The following is a 19,851-nucleotide window of genomic DNA, read 5'->3' as shown; positions in this document are numbered from 1 at the left end:
GGAAACCAGAGAGCAAAAAGGCAGAGTTTCCCCCAGAAAAGCACTTGAGACATCCTGGGTCAAGACAGTGAGGGTTTTCTCTGTGTAGGTCAGGGAGCAATGCAAACAGCACACTTATCCTTGAGTCTACTACAGGTCAGGAGTTAAAGATTCAAATAAAGCCATATCTCCTCCAAAATAACTAATTAACCCTGTTTTATCAAGCTGAGCAACACCTTGTTTCAAACAGCAACATGAAGGGTCAGCATCTGTGAGCTGCAAAGAGAAATTCACTTTTTCCAGAGAGATAACCACACCTCAGGTTTCCTCCTGAGCCAGCGTGCCCCCATGGCTCCAGGGACCACTTCTCTTTCCCTCTGCAGGCACAACAGCAAAAATAGCTGCTTATAGAAGAGTATCATAGCTGGGGTTTTTCCAACTGGCCTAAAATTTAACACCTTCTAATGCAGTTTAGATCAAACCTCCCAACGGCACCTTCAGTTCACAACTCTGATATAGCCAAATATATACATACATACAAAAAAAAAAATCTATAGAAATGATACAAATCAATATAGGTATCCCTTTTCATACAGGTGCATGTGTATACATACATGGATATACGGTACATGTTTTTTATCTCTCTATGTATTACATAGATATTTTATAAAGATGTATGTACATGTATGTATATAACCTGGACACCAGGTGCTCACCAAAGCTGTTCTATACTTGCCCCCTCAGCTGGGCAGGGGACAGAAAATATAACAAGATATAAAAAAAGGCTCGTGGGCTGAGATACAGGCAGGGAGAGATCTCTCACCAGGGACTGTCAATGGCAAACCAGATTCAGCTTGGGGAAATTAGTTTGACTTTTTGTTAATCAAAGCAGAACAGGGTAATGGGAAATAAAAACTAAATCACTTCTCACCCACCTCTCCCCTTATCCCAGGTTTAACTTCATTCCTGAATTCTCTTCCTCCTCGCCTCAGCAGTGCAGGGGGACAGAGAATGGGACCTGTGGTCAATCCATCACACGTCGTCTCTGCTGCTCCTGGCTTCTCAGGGGGATGAATCCTCACACTCCTCCCTTGCTCCAGCATGGAGCTTCCAGCAAACCTCCTCCAGCGTGGCCTCCTCTCTCCCCCTCCTTTTTCACTGACCCTGGTGTCTGCAGAGCTGTCTCTCACATGTTCTCACTCCTCTCTCTACTGGCTGAAGTTACCAGCCTTTTTTTTTTGTCCCTCTTTTTAAATCTGTTGTCCCAGAGGCACCTCCACCATCCCTGATTGGCTCAGCCTTGGACAGTGGTGGGTCCATCCTAGAGCTGACTGGCATTGGCTCCTTTGGACACGGGTGAAGCTTTTGGCAGCTTCTCAAAGGACCCAGCCCTGTAGCCCTCTGCTACTAAAACCTGGCCATCCAAACCCAGTACAATATATACACACATCACACACATCTCTAAAGTTTCTATTCAGCCTCATATATTTTATAGGTATTTGTGTATATCTGTGTATATATTATACATACTTCTGTATATCTCTATATATCACATAGGTATTTTACATATATATGTACATATGCTTACATAAAAAGAAGTATATAAAAAACTATAAAGCTTCGTGAAGATATTTTTGACCAAACCTCTTCTCACTTAAGGAAAGCTTATCAAACCTGCTATATATAGACTTCAGTTTTCACTTCCAAACCAGATAACACAGCCATGAGCCCACAGTTCTTGGAGCATCCACAGACAGTGCTAAACCTGCTCTAAATCAGGAACACCAAAGTGCAAACCACATTTGGTACTTCCCTGCCCTCCTCCCACCACAACCACATGTCCCTCTCCAGCTGTTTACAGACACATGCTTGTACTATCTCACATGGAGTTGTCAGAGCTGGGGCTTCTCCTGCCAGAAAAGCTTGGCCCACCCAGCCCAGCATGGGGGATGCAGCCCACCCAAAAAACCCAAGCCAACCACAGGGCTTGGTTCTAACTATGGAGAAAAGGCTGTGAACCTGCTATTGGGATTTATTCTGGGGTTACTGATGTGACTGAACTCATTAGATACTGGTGCACATCACAATAGAGCAGCAGGAATTAAGTCTGGTTTCGTTAATGCTTCCCATTACTCAGATGAAGACCCAGTGGACCCCAGTTCAAGGGACTGAGCTGTGTGCTTCCAGGCAAACCCCAGATTCCTCTCCCTCCATGACTTTGCATCCAGGCTGGCTGTGCAGAAGCACAGGCAGCCCAGACCACACTGGCAGCTAAGCTCTTGTGCCTTCTGATATCACATACTCAGGCTGGTAAGAAGCCCAAAAGACAACTCAGGTTTGGAGTCAGGTCCTTTAAAGCAGCAAACCTAACTGCTTTTTGCATAAAAGCAGCAAAATGCCTGATTTATGCAGTACTGCTTGATTTTATCACTCAATCCAGGGGATAAAAAAAGTAAAAATCTGTGAATACAAGGACAGAAAAAGCTCTCCAAGGCTTGTGCACCAAGGTAATGACAGCAATGCAAAGAGGGATGAGCCTGTGTGGTACTGCCTATTATATATCCATATATAGATATATTTGGATAAGACTGATGCACTGAGACATATATATATAGTATATATTAAGAGACTATTTAAGTCATTATCTCACTATATAAATCTTTCAGAACTTCTTTACTCTCATATTCAGCAATTATTTTTTGCTAGGTTGATATATATATATATAGCTATATACACACAGAGAGAGAAAGAGAGAGATAATGCTGCCCATTTTTTAATGTACACACACACATCAAGTGAGCAGCATCAGGTCTCCCTGCCCGTGCTGCCCTGCAGTGAGACAATGAGTTATGGCTGGGTGGGAGCTTTGCCCACACCCATGCTCATGCACATCAAACACACAGAATCATTAAAACATAATTTGCCAGTTTATGACCCCCCTGTGGCATATCTAGTCAGCCCAGAAAAGGAAAAACCCACATACTACCTGCTCCCATGTACATATTTAATGCTGACAAATCCCAGTGTTTACAATTGCTGTACTGGTGAGAGAAGTTTTCAGCTGCTCCCAACTTGATTTGCACTGGTTTTATGTGGCAGCACGGCATTTATGTCCAAATGTTCTCACTCAGGATTTATGACAATGTGCTCATGCTTCTACTGACATTTTTAAGTTTAGTATATTTAATCTCACCGTTCAATAAATTGGGCCCATAAACATGTTTATATCCCTTGGCAATAACATCCCTGGGCACAAGAACACAACAGGCAGCAGAGGACTTAATGGCGCATAATAATCTTTGGAGAACAAACGTTCCATTAAAAATGAATTTGGAAATGTCTACCTTAATACTGTAAGAACCTTAAACTCATTTTCTTGCAACTATTAAATGAATTTAAGGCCCATATGTTTGCTACATCCACTACAATATTGTGCAAACAAAACCCAGAGGGAAATGAAGGGACGCAGACAAGAGTGCAGATTTGGCTCTAGTCAGTAAGAAAAACATTGCTCCCTCTCTTCTTAAAAAATAAGATTAAAACCATTACATGACAAGCTGCGGCCGCACGCCGCCAAGCATTACTGCTCACACTAAAATAAAATGGTTATGCTTATAACAAGCTTATCATCCTACTACTTCTATATTTCCAGAAGTCCTAACAAGTAATTCTGCAGAGCACTAAGAGTGCTGGAACATCCTGCTGGGACGGGAAGGTGCATACCACGGTGCGTGCAGCAAAAACCCCAGCTCCACCACAGGTCCTGGATCTTCTCCTTCTTCCTGAACCATGTGGACCTTCTCACTCCATGCCTGGAGATGATGCTCAAAGGCCTCCAGACCACAGCAATCCCAAGTAAAATGGCCAAGCTCAGCAGAGATGGTGCTTTAACCCACACATTTCATGCTTCCCCTGTGAGGCTGGTCACAGCCACATTGGTGCTATGCTAAAGCTGCTCCAAGCTTGCCGCAGCCTGAGTCGTCCTCCTTTTTACCAAAGGCCACAGGAACAGCCAGGGAGAGCTGTCACCATCCTGCAGCTAAAGTGGAAGACAGCTCCACCCCTCTCCATCATGATGTCAGGAACCAGCACCACTGATCTCCCAGCTTTGCTCATGCCTCAGACAATGGAATTATAGAGCAACACCCACAGCTGCATCCGGCTGAGTTGCATTTCCCATAGTCAACCCAGAACAGGCAAGGCCAGATCTGAAGGATCCAGGACATCCATGTGTCTCAGCTACCTGAGCAGGTGGGATTTCAATTGCCATTACCTTAAACACTGCAAGTCTCTAAATGCTGTGCTGGGCTAAACCGTGTATCCCCCCTCATATTTTAAGGTGATGATGACCACCTTCAAGCCAGGACAAGGCCAAGATGTTGTGCACAGGACAGTGAGAAGCCCAAGGGAGCATGTATACACATGGGAAGGCAGGCACAACCAGGCACCATCTACAGCCAGGACAAACTGGGACAAATGGAGACAAGTCTGGAAATGGACAAATGCCTCCAGGGTGGCACAAGCAAACACAAATCCTACCTCTCCAGAAAGGTCCTCTCTTCAGCTCATCTACAAACATGCTGAGCTGAAGGGAGGACTGTCCTGGAGAAGCAGGGCCTCCTGCTCTGCTTCTCTATAGCCTTCTGTTAGGTAGTTGTAGAGAGTGATAAGGTCCTCCCTGAGCCTCCTTTTCTCCAGGCTAAACATCCCCATCTCCTTCAGCTGCTCATCCTCAGACTTGTGCTCCAGATCCTTCACATCTGCTCCACTGCCCTTCTCTAGACACTGCTCACCTCTGTCCTATCTTCCCCATAAACATGATTTCAGTTTGTTCAGTGACTTCCACTTGCTTGTTTTGAATCTGGTTCAAGATTTTTCCCGTCCACTTCCTGCTCCTTCAGATGTGAGCCGCCTCACTGCGGTATAGTTTGATGTTGACAGAACCATCAGCCCTTCCACGTCACCAAGGTGGTCACCAAACACGCACTTGGGACTTGGCTAAGCTTTAGTGCCTTGTTCTGGACAAGCCTCACTGGTCTCCCAGGCCGTGCTATTTGCAGGTTGGACACGGACCCAGCTCTTCAGCACCATCTGGCCTCCAGCAGGGCAAGGAGCCAGTGTGGTGTGTGACCAGCAGTGCAGGCACGCTCACCTACAACACCTGCAAGGCACCATTTCTCTTCTCTTCTCTTCTCTGCCATTATTTTTTCACATCTTCAAGCAAGCTTGAGACCAGAGGAAGAGCTGCCCCGCCAAGGTGACACCCCAGCACCCAGCAGCAGATGCAGGGAAGTCAAACCACAACCACAGAGGCTCCTTCCTCTCCCCACCCTCTCAGAATGTCATTGTTTTCATTCTCAAAGCTCAAGTCAAATGATGTTTTTCACAAAAGCGCTCCTGAAAAAAATGCCACCTTTGAGGGGAAACCTCATGCTCAGAGCCCCTCCAAGCCCTGTGTCCTTTCACTCCACTACTAATGAAGGGACACTGTGCATCGAAAAAGATTAACACAACATCAGTTCAAGTTTTATAGGTGCCTTATACAGCTGGGAAGCAAAGTTTAGGAGATCTCCCAGGACCTATGGCATGACACAGTCTCCTGGAGTGAGGAGCTCAGCAGCCCAGGGTTCCAGAGACAGCTTCATGAAAGGCTGGATTTCAGGAAACTCCATGCTCCAGCCCTTCACCACCAGGGACAAGGGCCCACCAGTTCACCCCTGACACTTGGGGGAAGTGACCTCCACCATCCCAGTACCAATCTGAGCTGGAGCACCTGGAGCTTCTACCAACCTACATACAGAGGTATTCTAGAGACAGGCAATATTAATCTGTGCACCACATGCTGTGACAAATCCTGACTGTGACAGGCAGGCTGGATGAAGCACCACAGACAGAGAACACAGCCCAAGGGCACACACAAGTCAGACAGAAAAACCACACTGATGCAGCCCAACCCTCCCCTACACCCAGATAAAAGCTCCAAATCACTGCAAAGCCAGCTCTACTCCTGAGCTCAACCCACCTCCCTCCTCCAAATATCCTCCTGACTCATGTGAAACACAGCCACAGCAGCCTATTTTTATGTCTGAGCACACACTGAGAGCCTGTACAAGAGGACCAGGATGCAGCACATCCACACACCAGCTGACAAGATACCACAGCTCAACCAGACCAGGACCTAGAAATCCCAAGTGTGCAACAAATACCTTCCAAAACGCAAAAACTCCACCAACTGCTGCCAAAAAGGGGAAGTTATTCATTGGAAACTTAATTCCTCTCCCTGCCACTCAAAATATACTTCAGGTCTCAAATGAGGAAGTTTGAAAATGCGCCAGGTCCTCCACCTGGGCCAGGACAATCACCAATATTGGCGCAGGCTGGAGGATGAAGGGGCTGAGAGCAGCTCCGCCAAGGACTTGGAGGTGCTGGTGTGCTGTGTCCAGCCCTGGGGTCCCCAACATAAGAAGGATGTGGACCTGTAAAATCAGGTCCAGCAAAGGCCACAAAAATGGTCAGGGGGCTGAAGCACCTCTCATAAGAAGATAGTTTGTTCAGTCTAGAGAGAAAAAGGCTCCAGGGTGACCTTACTGTGGCCTGCCAATACCTAAAGGGACTACAAAAGATCTGGAGAGGGACCTTGAACATGGGCATGAAGTGACAGGACAAACGGGAAAGAAGGAATGGCCTAAAACTGAAAGACAGCAGGGTTAGATTGGACACAAAGGAGAAATTCTTCCCTGTGAGGGGGGTGAAGCCCTGGAAGAGGCAGCTCAGGGAAGCTGTGGCTGCGCCATCCCTGAAGTCTTCAAGGCCAGGCTGGACAGGGTGTGAGCAATCTGGTCTAGTGGCTGGCATCCCAGCCCACAGTAGGGGGGTAGAAACTAGATGATCTCTAGTTTTTTTGTCAGACAGTTGAAAAGGACACACTCATGAAGATTTGTTAGTAACAGACTAGTTTTCCCAACCGTGGACGACAGTGTTGCTATCAGACCCTCCCAGGACTCAGTGATTCATATCCTTAGCAAGAGCTGTTTGGACAACAAACCACAAAATGATATGTTTGGAGTTTGTTGGGGTTTTTTTTAAAGACAAAACTGATAATCTTGCAAGGCAGAAAGGGACTTCTAACAATCACTTCCCACAAGTTTTCTGGAAAATAACCAAACCAGACAGTGGAGAGAGGTCTGTGATCAGCCACATGCAGTTAGGAACATGTTTCCAACCCAGGAACTTGAGAATCATCATGAGACAAGACCTCTTTTCCCAATACATTATGTGGAAGTCACCTCTGTAACAGCCACTTGGTCCAACCCTCCTGGGACCCATCTAAACTCCTGCCCACCACCACAGGATGCTACACCAGAGAGCCTCAGAGTGGACTTGCTCTTGCTTTTATTTTGCATGAGAATGGCCAGCATAAGTATTTTATGTAATTATTAAATTTTAAACGGCTTTGGCTGAATTAATCTTCATTATAACCCTCTGGGACAGCTGGTAACCCTGAGCACACACACTGCCACAGCCAGAGCCATATAAATATCCAGACATCCACAGATGCCAATCCGAGGATTAAATTCACGTCCTGTATTTTTTTTTTCTCCCAGTCTTGGAGAGCAAGGAAAAGAAAACAACAAAAAACCCAATCTTGTTATTCGAGGAGTGATGTGTGAGAGCCTCACTGATGTGAGAAATCACAGCCCTCCCGGCGCTGAAACTGGTGGTGTGTTTTTGGCAAAAACATCCTGGGCTCAGAGTGGTTTTCTACTAGGACAATCCCCCTCTCCTGCAGAGGTGCCCTGCCTCCCACACTCAGCCCTACACCTTAATGGGCAGGCACAAATCTCAATCCCTCATTAAATTAATACAGGGGCCACCCAGGAATTTTGACCCTGGGATAATTTGGTTGTTTTGTTTTGGTTTTTTTCTGAAGCAGATTTGGAAGCAAATGGTGCAGCTTTCAAGGGGAGCTCCCCACAGCCCTGTATGTAAGCTGCAGATAGATGGCTCATGTAGCAACACACATTAAAAGTGATCATTAGCACCAGTCTTTGGTGCTAATGCAATAAGCTGAGGAACAGGAGATGATAAAACCTGCACGTGATTAGGTTTCTTCCTCTCTAAGCAGAACAGCAGTCTCCCATGTTTGCACTTTCCAAAGCCCCCTTCCATCATGAAGCCCTGGTCAGCTCTTGCACATGCCCTCTGGAAATCACATTGCTTCCCAAAAGGACAAAATGGTTTTTGGGCAAACCTGAGCAATGTTTTATATTGGGTGGTTTGAGGAAGATCGTGTTATGAACTGGTCAGATGCCAGCCCAACACCCCCATGGCAGAGGTTTGTGCTGCAGATGAAGAGTTGCTGCATCCCACCCAAAGCAGAGCAACTGTGCCCATGTCAGAGCAAACACAGCACGAAATGCAGCAGAACAAGCTCCAGTGAGGGAGCATCCATACTCCTTGTGGTGCCTCTTCCAATTTAACCAGCTCCCCTCCTGTCTGGGTCTCACCCTGCGGAGGTGGATAGGCTGTCAGCAGAGGACCAGCAGTTATCTGCACATCATCAAGAAGCAGATGCCAGGGGAGAGACTGTTTCAGAAAACAGAAACAAATACAACACCTTCCGCCTCTCTGTTTTGGCAGGTGGACAGACATCAATCCCTCATCTCATGCTCTGCCTGCCAGAGCTGTATTAGGGTTTGCACACAAGCCCAGGGCTGCTCCTCTCCAGGCACAGCTGCAATTACCAAATTATGTCAGCAGCAATTGGCACACCTGCCCTCCTGGGATGCTCTGGGCATCTCTGCCCCACCTGTGGCCTGGGCACAAAACCTGAGGCACCACAATTTGAGGCTGGTGAAGTTTTAGTGCTTGAAAAGATTGTTTGTTTGCCCAGCTGTTTCCACAGCAGCTCCTGCCTCCCAGAGTGATCCTCTTTGCCACCAGCTAGGACCTGTTCAGGAGCTCATCACAGGGAAAATTATCTCTACCAAACAAAACCACTACACTAAGTGGCTTTCATCTCATGTACTCACACAAGCACTAAGGAGGGGTCCTAAAGTAGCATTCAGCGTCACCCTGTAGACCTGCGAGTGCCAAGCCTGCAGCAGTTTCCTTATCCAGAGTAGCAGTTAAATAGGCCTGAGGAATAACATCCTCAGCTGGACTGCTTCCATGCACTTGCTTCCCTTCATTAGGTGATGGATCGCTGGAAAAGACTGACTTAAAAAGCCCACACATAACCTTAAATGTGCTGTCTCTTGCAAAGAATCATGTAATTTTACTTTGATAAGCATCTTCCAACTAACCATAAATGAGGACCTGATTCCATTTGAGAACCAGCCTGCAACAACCCTGCCTTCCCCACACCCCCACTGGTTGTAGTCATGTGGGAACCCTTTGGAGCTGCAGCATCAGGCTCTCCAAGGTATAAGATGTGGTCCCCCTTCAACACCCTCAGTGACTTCCTTGGGAGCAGACCAAGCTCAAGCCTAGCCCTGGTCCCTCAGCAACCAGCAAGGCAAGGACTACTCCCTACACATCACCAACCAAGAAGATCCTGGCCCCCAATGTGCTGACAACTGATCAACCAAGACCCCCAAATCCCAACACTCCCCATCTCTCCAGCATCACATCTCAACTCCCCACTTTGATTTTGAGCCATTTTAGGCACATGCTCTTCTACATGCAGTCAAAGCCTCAGCTCCACCCCAGCTGCAAACAGCTTTTGCAGAACAGTTAATTTCTCTGATTATTTAACCAGAGGCTTCCTGGCTTTGCTCTCACCACCCACTGCAATAATGTGCAATTACAAGACTTGAAGAAAAATAAAAGGGAAGTGGGATCTCATGCCAGGCCAGTGCTGCCAAGGTCTGTTCTTCAGTTTTTCAACTCCAAAAAACAATCACCAAACTCTTTTCTTGCCTCCTGGCATATCATTTCAGACAGCTGCTTCTACACACAGGTTTTACCCTAACATTTTGCAGGCTTTGTCTTTCATCCTCTGCTACTAAATGGATGAAAACCAAAGGCAACAGTATCAGCAATTTCTGCAAAAAGAATTCAAGCCCATCTTCATGTTTGGCAAATGGCATGTTTGGCATGATGGGAAAACTGTCATTTCCAAGGCATTTGACAGACAAGCTCCAATTCTCAAGTTTTTACTGAAAGGTTTCTGCAAGACCATTTTCTCACCTCTGGAAACGTCTGAAGAAAGGAAATGGTTATTTACTAAAATAAAGGCATGAGCCCAGTGTTTAGGCTGTTCTTGATCTTCTAAAAGAAAGAAGTCATACAAGGTTAAACCACAGAGCCCTATCAGCCCTGTGCCCACGTCACTCAGGAACCACGTGGATAATTTCTCAGGAAAACTTTGACAAACTGTCAACTGCTGGATTCCTATCTGCAAGGCTGCGGAGTAAGAGCCAGCTGAGGCAGCAATAGGTCCAGCTTCCCCAACCACAGCTACACTGTTCTACCTTCTCAGTCTCCCTCTGGACAGCCCCTGTTGTGAGGATGGACACGAGGACAGATGCGGAGGTAGGCTGGCTGCTAACTCAGGCCATTAATCATTGCAAGCTCTTCCCAGACCTCTGAACCATTTAATCCATTTGCTGCCTTGGCTGGAACATATCCATACTGAGGACACGGGTCTAGTTCTAACACCAGCCTCCCAAGCTACTTCTATTTTTATGTTTGGGCGGTTATTTAAGGCATGTATTATGACCAGAGAGAGGATAGGGCACAGATGACAGCTCATGGGAAGATGAGGACAAGTGAACCTTCTCCTGACAACAACTGCTGATCAGGATCACACACCTATCTCAATTATTTAAACAATTCAGGAATTCAGTCCCTTTAGGAACTGGGTAAGAGTTTGAGCCCCTGTTTCCACCCTAAACCCCTCCTCTTTTGGTAAGGAGCCCAAGCACACTGCCATGTCTTTGCTCTAGCACCGAGCAGTGCTGGTGCCATCCTGACTACACTTCACCCAGCACCCACGGCCTTGGAGAAGTCAAGAATAAAATTCCCCAAACAGGCAAAGCCTTGGATGCCCACCTGGTGCCATAGGAGGCCCAGGGGACTGCCAGTGTGAGGGCAGGAGCCCAAGGACATCTCCTCTGAGGAGACTCCAATGCCTACGTCAGACCTGGACTTTCCTTTCAAAGGTTAAAGCTGTTTACTGAAAGGATTAGGAGGGAGGAGACGGTAAACTAGGAACAAATGGGGGCAGACTGTTTGCAAGGGCTACATAAACAGGCAATAAACACACCCCAGCCCCTGGCTGGGGAGCCAGCCAACCTCTGGATGGAGGTCATATAGATGTGGATGCACAAGCAGGGGCTTCACCCCGAGCCACAAATATAGTTTACACTCTGATTGACTGATTGCTCTCTACATCCCTTGTGCAACCACAAACCAGGCTGGCACCTGAACCTGGGGAGCAGCTGTGGTCCTCACATCTCAGGAGGCTTTGCTCTGGTTGCCTACCATGGAGGGATCCACACAGCAGTGCAGGAGGGGAAAGATTTCCCCTCTGCAACACTCTGAAGTTTGTTCACTCACCCCTGTCTGAAATGCTGCTTCAGGATGAAGCATGATTTGGGAACAAACACTGCTCGAGCAGCAGAAAGCTAAGCAATGACGCAGCAGCTCTGCAGAACATCTCAGCTGTACAGCCAGTTATTAAATAAAAGGTCAATTCCTTTATGGCACTACACCTCTCCTTTCAAGTAAACAGTCCTAAGAGCCAGACATTTCAACAGGAAAGGCAGAGAGGGATTTATGCGCCACCGCAGAGGAGAATAATTTCCATATCTGACACGACAGAGAAGCACCACCAAGTAAGAGCTAATGAGCAAGGCCCTTCCAGCTAATGCAACACGATTTGGTCTGCACTAAAAGCAAGACAAAGCATTAATTGGTTTGTGCCCATTTGCCTGCCTTGATTGCACAAAGTTCATCTGAGGACATTCGGTGGCAGGATGAAGTCACAAAGCCACTCATGCCAAGCAAGAACAAGCATGACTGTTGCAGGAATGACTGGGAGTAACAGAGCCATTCACCTCCAGACTGGAGAGATTCAATCACACCAAGCTGCTTTATCACCTAAGCGTGGTTTTGCAGTTACATCCAGCTTATTTCCCAAGACAAAGGGAAAACTCAGCAAGGATCTTGTGAAATTTATGCAGCTGTTAGTTTGACAGAGACAGCTGGAATAATTCACCCTGGGAAGCACAGGATGACCCGTGAGTGATGCGTCCCCAAAAGGATGACAAGATCTGGGAGGAGAGGTTTTATCTAAATGGGTTAAAACAGGTCATTGCTCTCCACATGAACCTTCTCTTACCTGCATGGTTTCTTTAACCTGAATCATGATTAGTGACCCAACACACAGCAGTGCCCACAAAGGGAGCTCCAAGGTGGCTTCCAGAAGGATCAGCTGCAGCACGGGCACTTCAGCATGGTCTGGAACACCAGGATAGACTCCAGAGCTGCACCCACTCAAAGCAGCATGGTCTGGTCCCTGCACCTGAGCACTCCCTGTCCAGTACAAGCTGCCCTACTCAGAGGTGCTTCAAGAAACAGGAAACATCAGAAATTCAGCCAACTGGTAATTAAGGTCTCGGGGAAAAGGGTTACTGCAAGTAAGCAACAACCATTCGTTTTTGACCTATGAATCATGGCCATGTATGAAACCCATGTATTCCTGGTAGTGCCCACAAACAAGGATGTCTAATAAAGTTCTGCAACTCCACTATGGATCACTCATAACAGCCTCATGGACCATGCTTTGGGTGCCACAGATTTTAGGGACAATGGAGTGCAAGGGTTATGGGAAAAAGTTATCAAAACCAGAAAAAGTTTAAGAAACTGCAACCCACAAACAGAAAAAAGTTAAAAGGAAACTGATAGGCAACACAAACACAAGAGAAGGCAGAAAACCAATCCCAACAAGATCTTACTGGTTGTATAAATGAATAAATGAAGGCAAACAAAGTGCAGGCCTATTAATCAGCAGGAAGGTGAAAAGAGTCCACAACAGAAGACGCCCTATTCAAAGCCTTCTTTGCTTTGTACTTGAGCACTCAAGGATGACTTTCATCAAGGACTGATCTCTCTTAAACCTTCCAATCTTTGTTCAACCCATTCTTTGTTTGCTGCCCCCCCTCCTTGTTAAGTGTGCTTTTCTAAAGGTTAACTGTGAACGGATGTTTAAGGTTGAGCAACGTCAACCCAAAGTAAGTAAGGACTTGTCAGTCTGCACAGGATAAGGGAAGGTCAGAATTGCCACGGGAGCTTTGCAGATGAAGGACTGTGCATCCCCCTACGGAGATCATGGCTGCTTGGTACTCACAGTCATGCCACCACTGGTTTATCACTGATTTTCACAAATTTCAACCTGAAGATCACAACACGTCATCTTTAAAGTCTCATCAGAAAGCTGACAGCAAATCATCCACTAAATGAACAGAAAACACTACCAAAAAGAGAGTCCAGGCAGACCTGCTGATGCTCGTGGAGCTGTACACATCCACGACTCAGCCTTTAAGGATAACCTTTCTGGCTCCACTGTGGGCAAAGGGCTTGGGACACAAGCCAGCACTTGGGATTTAGGGCTAAGAACTGAAATTGAGGCAGTGCCAAGAGGTGGGGGGTGACTCAGCCTTTCAGAAACAGATGGGGATGAGGGGATAAAGGACGACACGAAAGACAACGAGATCCATGCCGGAGGCACTGAGAAAATAAGGACCATGTGAAACAGAAGAAAAGCGGGAAGGGAAGGAAACACGAGGGAAAACAAGGTGCCTTCATCCAAAATCTTATACCAATGGAAGAAGGGTAGAAGTTGGAGAAGCTGAGTGAGAAGAAGAGAAGCTGGAGCGAGCAAGTGACACTCCCCCCATTAACCCTTCTTTCAGGAGCAGGGACACACCATGGAAACTGGGAGGAGGAGAAGCCAAGGATGAAGAACATCTGAGGAACCATGATGGGCTTTGTTCTCACTACAAAACCCACCAAATGAGGAAAGCCATAGGTCACTGACTGTGGGGGTGGCCCCTCCACAGCCCTGGGTTGGAGTGGGGAGGACACCACACGGTCCCTACTGCTCACCATGCCCATTGCAGTAATAGATCCACTTCTCCCTGTTCTGCGTGGGGGTGGTGGACTTTTTCATGATAGCTTTTTCCACAATGGCACTGGGATCTTGCCGGGGTCCCTTCTTCAGAGTCCTTGAGCTCTTTCGGACGCTGCAGACCACAATCACCACCAGGACCAGCAGCAGGAACAGGACGATCATCCACGGCAAGTGCTCGTTGATGTCGAAGTGCTGGTGGACGTTCTGCGAGCCTCGCCGCGGGGGCCTGTAGGGGCCGCTGGGCTTCTCGCCCCCCATCATCTCCAGGGACGGCTGCTTCTCCAGAGCTTGGCTGCTCTGCTTGTGCCGGTAGCTCTGGGCCTGGCTGGTGGTGCCCGAGCCCACCAGGGTCCCGCCGACGCCGCCCGTCTCGTTGGCCGAGGTGTCGTTGTAGAACCGTGCCCGCTCCGCCATGCTGCCGGAGGCGTGTGGCACTGGAGAGGGGACAAAATCGGGAACTGAAGAGTTCAGACCTGCGGGAGAAGAGGAGAGTTGAGTGTCACGGCCCCGGAGATGCGATATGGCATCACATCACGGGCTAAGACCTGCCTGAGCATTGGCTTGGCCAGCAGACAGAAACCCAACGCCAGGCAGCAAGAAAGAGTAGAGGTGAAGTTGAGGTTTGCCTCTGGGAACAGATGGGTACGGTTACAGAGGGAGCTTCAAGGTAAAACTGACCCTTGCTGGTTAAGGCTAGAGGCAGCTTATTACAAAAAATGAGTTACTAAAGGCATGTTGTCAGTCTGTTTGTCCCACATTCAGCATTTCTCAGAAAACTAACAACTTTGAGTTGGTTTTTCTTTTTAGGTTTATGAACATTAATTTTAAGTCATTTGTGGAATTTCCTATCTGGACTAAAATACAAAAATACATGACAATTTGTAGGCTTAGTGTCTCTCCACTGGGCTTGCTAAGGAAGCAAAATCTGTTTTTTATCAGCCCTGCAAGCAGCTGCAGTTGAATCAACTACAAAATAGGTCTCTGAAGCAACCAAACTTCCCCCTAAAGGGCTACCTTCCATCTTTATTGAGTCTCCTTATCAACCAACAGCTCTCAGGTCCCAGCCAAATGCGAAATGTGAGCCAAAGTCTGGCAAGAAGAGGAAAAAGGGCTGCTGTGGCAAAAGCTACAGATTATTTTGGGAAGTCATCTTTTGCAGATTGTGTCTCACAATCTGCAAGATGGGACAGAGAGTGGGTGTATTCATCTGTACCTGTTTTTTTACCCCAGCTTGCTTACCCAAAACACCCTAATCAGGACACTGAAACAGGGAAAATGCTTCAACTTTTACGTAATTGTCTACAGTTGATTTCAAAGTTCAGGAAACACCCTCCTGTACACTCCCAATGATACATCAACGTCAGGACAGGCTTTGAGACCTAACAAAGGTGAAGCACTGGAAGCCTACCACTGTCAACACTTCCCTGCTATTATATTTACTAACTCAGCTGTTGAGGTCATCAAAAGTTGCATTTTTTAATTAAAATGCCTCATCTGAGACACTGTAGGGAAGGTGCTTTCCAGGGAGTGCAGAATACCACCTTAAGTGGAGTCCTATAGCACCCCTGAAACCAGCCACAGCTAAAACATCACCATAAAGGCTGTGAGGATGAGCCACTTCCAATTAAGCTAGAGAAAGAGAAATTCCACATAGCAATCTTAAGAGATTTTAGGAAAAAAAAAGTTGCAGGACAGCCCAGGCTCCTGCAGGGCTGTTCCAACAATGGTTCCCATTCAACCAATACTGTGACACAGTACAGAGTGAAATGCAGCAAGGAAAGCACAGGCACAAAAGCAGTGAATCCATCAGAGGAGGAATCTCCCTGCTGCAGAGAGACTGCAGGGGTTTTCCCGCTACATCCCAACCCAAGGATGGTTCATGACGACTGCAAAAAGACTTGTGCCACCACATCACAGAGACACGAAAAGAGACTGGGGAAAGTCATGTCCTTTCAGCCCAAGCACCAGGACAGCCAGAAGTCCGATCAAAACTGCAGTCTCAGTGAAAATGTTATTACATGTGGTTTAATACAAGTGAGGGCAACCCATGAAGCAGAAGCACCACCCAGGCTCTAGATCAGGTCGTTTCCTAACAGCCTAACACCAACTGTGACCAAGGCAGGAAGACAGTCCCTCAGTCAAAACCACACCTGTGTTTCAGGGGTGGGCATTACCTTTGGGAAGATCAGTGGTTGGTGGAACCTCATAGGGCTGCTCACTCACTTCGGTGCTCGATGAAATCAAAGCTGTGTTTGGAAGGGACGCCGGAGAACCACAGACGTTGTCACTCTCCTTCGTCCCTGGCTTGATGACCACCATGTTTTTCCCAAAGCAGTCAGTGTAGGGTTTGCACTTCATCACACTAGAAGGCACATCAGAAAAGGTACCACGAGGGCACGGCTTGCACCTGACGTCTTCGGTCTCGGTTCCTTTCTTGCGGACGCCCCAGCCGACCGGGCACACCGTGTAAGGGACGCAGGTATCGTTTGTCTGAAACGTACCAGACAGGCAAGTGCACTCACGGTCAGTCAAGGCAGTACAATGAGTTTTCTCAATCATTGGCAGTTCACAGGGTTTCCTACAAAGGTGGCACCGCTCTATGCCGTTCTCATGCTTGGTAAAGGTCCCGTCTGGGCAAGGGCTGCACTCTCTTAAGGTACTCTTTGTACAGTGCTTAGACACGTAGGTTCCTGCAGGACATTTGTCACAGGTCAGCTCTTCGTTGGTGGCACGGTCGAGGTGGCGGTACTTGCCAGGGGAGAGGCTGATGGCATTCTGCTCAGAGGTCAGCTTCGACTGACCATCAGCGGTGCCAAGGAGCATGAGCAGCTGGAAAACAAACAGGAGGTATTAGCCAACAACAGCGTGCAAATGGAGCCCTCTCTGTCAGCGACCCCCTGTAGGATCACAAGGGATGTCCCGGAGCTGTGGGACCATGGACAAGTTACTATGCCCACGGGAGGGACCTCAGTGAGGTCGGAGTGGAATGGAACCGGTGCAGGTGGCAGCATGCTCTCCAGACACATCCCCAGCTACGATTATAATTGCTTAAATTTGACACCACACTTCTCGGTGAAACTAAGCATCATTTACACTGCAACCCTGCCAGGGTGGTAAATACTGCTAATTGTGTTTCAGCAGTACCTGCTACCTGGCCACCCCAGGAGAATTCAGACCAGCTTTGCATTTCAAGGCTGAAAGGCTCCAGGCACGAGGCAAGCACTCACTGACAAGACAAAAAACACATGCAGATGGCAGCTCTGACCTGTAAAACTTTCCTTCTCTATTTGTTAATCCGCACTTGTTCAAATAGTTACCTTTCTGAGTAACACAAACCAGGATGAAATCCAGGCTAGCAGCTGTTTCTGGGCTATTTCTCAGCTCCTCTGCCTTTCCACAATTTTTTTAATGACCCGGTGCAAGCATTGGGTTTGGCAAGACTGCAAGGGATGTTCTGCTCTGAGCCTCCAACCACATCTGAACACACTCTAAACCAGCTGCATTAGCAACAGGAGAAAAAACCTGGTGCTATTTTTACACTCTTCAAGGAACTCTGCTGTAACTCAGCTCCTCATTGCATCAGACACAGGTAAAAGGACACTAGTTTTTAGACACTGAAATGGAAACAACTGGGTTCTGCTATAAATCCGTCTATCTCTACTGACTTCTAATCCCAAAGCTTTATTCTCTTAATTCCTTTGCAATGATGCTTCTCCATTCCCAAGAGAAGCTCTATCTACCAAGAAGTATTTCTGCTTCCTTCAGAAGACCTCTGGTCCATGGATTTAATGTCAGTTACGGAAGCAGTGATAAGTCACCAAGAACAAAAGGGATATCAAAAGAAAGGTGGATACAACCTCACACAGCATGCAAAGCAATAGGAAACACATTTCCAAACAGCCACAGGCTAAGTTCGGAGGGAGAGAGGGAACAAGTCAGTGTTACCTTGAATTTTCAAACATTTTCCACACTGAAGGTAAAAAGACCAGAGACTCTAACGCTGCTCAGCTGCAGAGCCAAGCACATAAATCACTTGGCTGTGTTATACAATCCCTCGCCTCTTGCTCTGCTACCTATTCTGGGCTATCAGCCAACAAGAATATATTCAGAAGGAAAAAAAAAAAAGAAAAAAAAAAAAAAGGGCTCCCAACAACATGACTCTGCAGAAGGCACATCACGGCAGAGCCGCAAGCTGCGCCGCATCGTTTTTGGTGCAGTCTCTCGCTTCTTGGAAACACACAGCACATTTCTGTTTCACCTGCTAAATAATTTACTGCTTGGGATTTGTACAAAACACTTCACATTTTTATTTATTTTTTTTATTTAGTTAGTTTTCTCCCCCTGAAGCAGCAATTACAGAGCAGGCAGAAGCAGGCAAGCCCGCAGGAGCCAACGAGGATCCTGCAGCGGCTAGACTAATTACGGCACGTCAAATTAAAAAGCGGGGCTGCCCTGGCAGGCAGCAAAGGCTTACAGGATGCATTTTACTTTTTCCCTCCCCTAGGACATGATTTAACAAAGAGCTTAGCTGGCTCTAAGGAAACCTGCCACCCTCCCCTGTAATCTCCATGACGCATCCCTGAATTAGCAAACTGGCCTCTTAAGGTGGCAGGAGGGGTCACCTGTGTTACTCACCCTGCTCCCGTGCCAGCGCTGAGCAGGACAGGGTGATGGGAGACGCAGGACAGGCAGTGGCTCTCCTGCCTCACCAGGAGTGAGCTGTGTGCTGCTGTCTCAGATGCTGATTTCTCGCTCTGCATCAAGCCAGACCTTGGGAAACCCATGGACAGGCCCGCTACAAGCATGTGCCATGGGTTCCCTCCTGCTCTCCCTGTTCCTCCCATTCCAGCATCTTCCCATCCCTCACCCGGGTAACCAAAGCCTGTAATAGCAGTAGGTTTGAGTTGGCTTTTCTGAGGGTTTTTTTTTAAACCCTATCTCAAGAAAAGCAGTGCTGGTATTTTTGAACATCTCAAGATCTTCAGCTGCACATGCACTTCCAAGGGAGAACAGCAAGTTCCAGTGGGGGATGGCTAAGCAGCACTGAGCATCTGCTATTTATTCAGATTGGCATTTCTGCTCCCTAAAATAATCCAACTGCTCAGGTTTTGCAGCATTTAGATCTCTGAAAGGGAAGGCCAGGAGCAGGAGGACATCTTCAGCAAAAAGGAGTGTCTGCTGGTTTGGTCTCTCAGCCCTCTCTTCAGGGCTGCCAAGCAGCACACAGACCTGGACCTTTCTGGCTGACACTCCCAGTTCCAGTGGAAAAAGCAACCAAGTAATGAAGTGAGCTCTGCTGGGCCACTGCATTTCATTACTCTGGTACCAAACAAAGTGTACAGAGTAACAAACAAACACAGAAGAAAACAGAACGGGTGCAAGACAACACTAAAGAGCAAACTTCATTTCAGCAGTTTCAGTGATGCTCTCCATGCTCAATGCAGGAACAAAGAGGGGTTTTTAATGGGATGGATCCTTTCCCAAAAGGGTCAAGCAGGACACGGTGGCCACAAGCCCAAAGAGCAACCTTAACTCAGCACCAACACCCAGCACCACACGGGCAAAGGCACCTCCCAGCCACCTTCACCTATTTCAGCACACGAAGGCTTCATGGCGGGAGGAAATCAGATCAGTCTGGGGGACACCATCATTCTGATCTCCCCACACCAGGAAACACTCAGACAAGGGGACCTTTACATTCAGCCGCAAACAAACCCTCAAGGCAGCAGCACCCC

The 19,851-nt window shown here is 47.5% G+C and overlaps 1 protein-coding gene across 1 annotated transcript in view; it reads right to left on the bottom strand.

The window, feature by feature from the left end:
* Window positions 1–19,851, bottom strand: part of TNFRSF21 (TNF receptor superfamily member 21) — a 35,270-nt gene that overhangs the window by 12,457 nt on the left and 2,962 nt on the right. Inside the window, exons 2-3 of the mRNA XM_066180025.1 lie at window positions 16,291–16,945; window positions 14,092–14,589 (exon numbers count right to left, since the gene is read on the bottom strand). Of these exons, the coding sequence (XP_066036122.1) occupies window positions 14,092–14,589; window positions 16,291–16,945 (1,153 nt within the window). The remainder of the gene's footprint in view (window positions 1–14,091; window positions 14,590–16,290; window positions 16,946–19,851) is intronic.

The sequence above is a fragment of the Chamaea fasciata genome, unplaced genomic scaffold (genome assembly GCF_029207755.1).
Source record: "Chamaea fasciata isolate MVZ Bird 193981 ecotype frontalis unplaced genomic scaffold, bChaFas1.0.hap1 SCAF_3, whole genome shotgun sequence".
In the NCBI taxonomy this organism is placed as follows: domain Eukaryota; kingdom Metazoa; phylum Chordata; class Aves; order Passeriformes; family Sylviidae; genus Chamaea; species Chamaea fasciata.
Note: the sequence above shows the minus strand (reverse complement) of the source record. Positions and strands in the feature narration are given on the sequence as shown.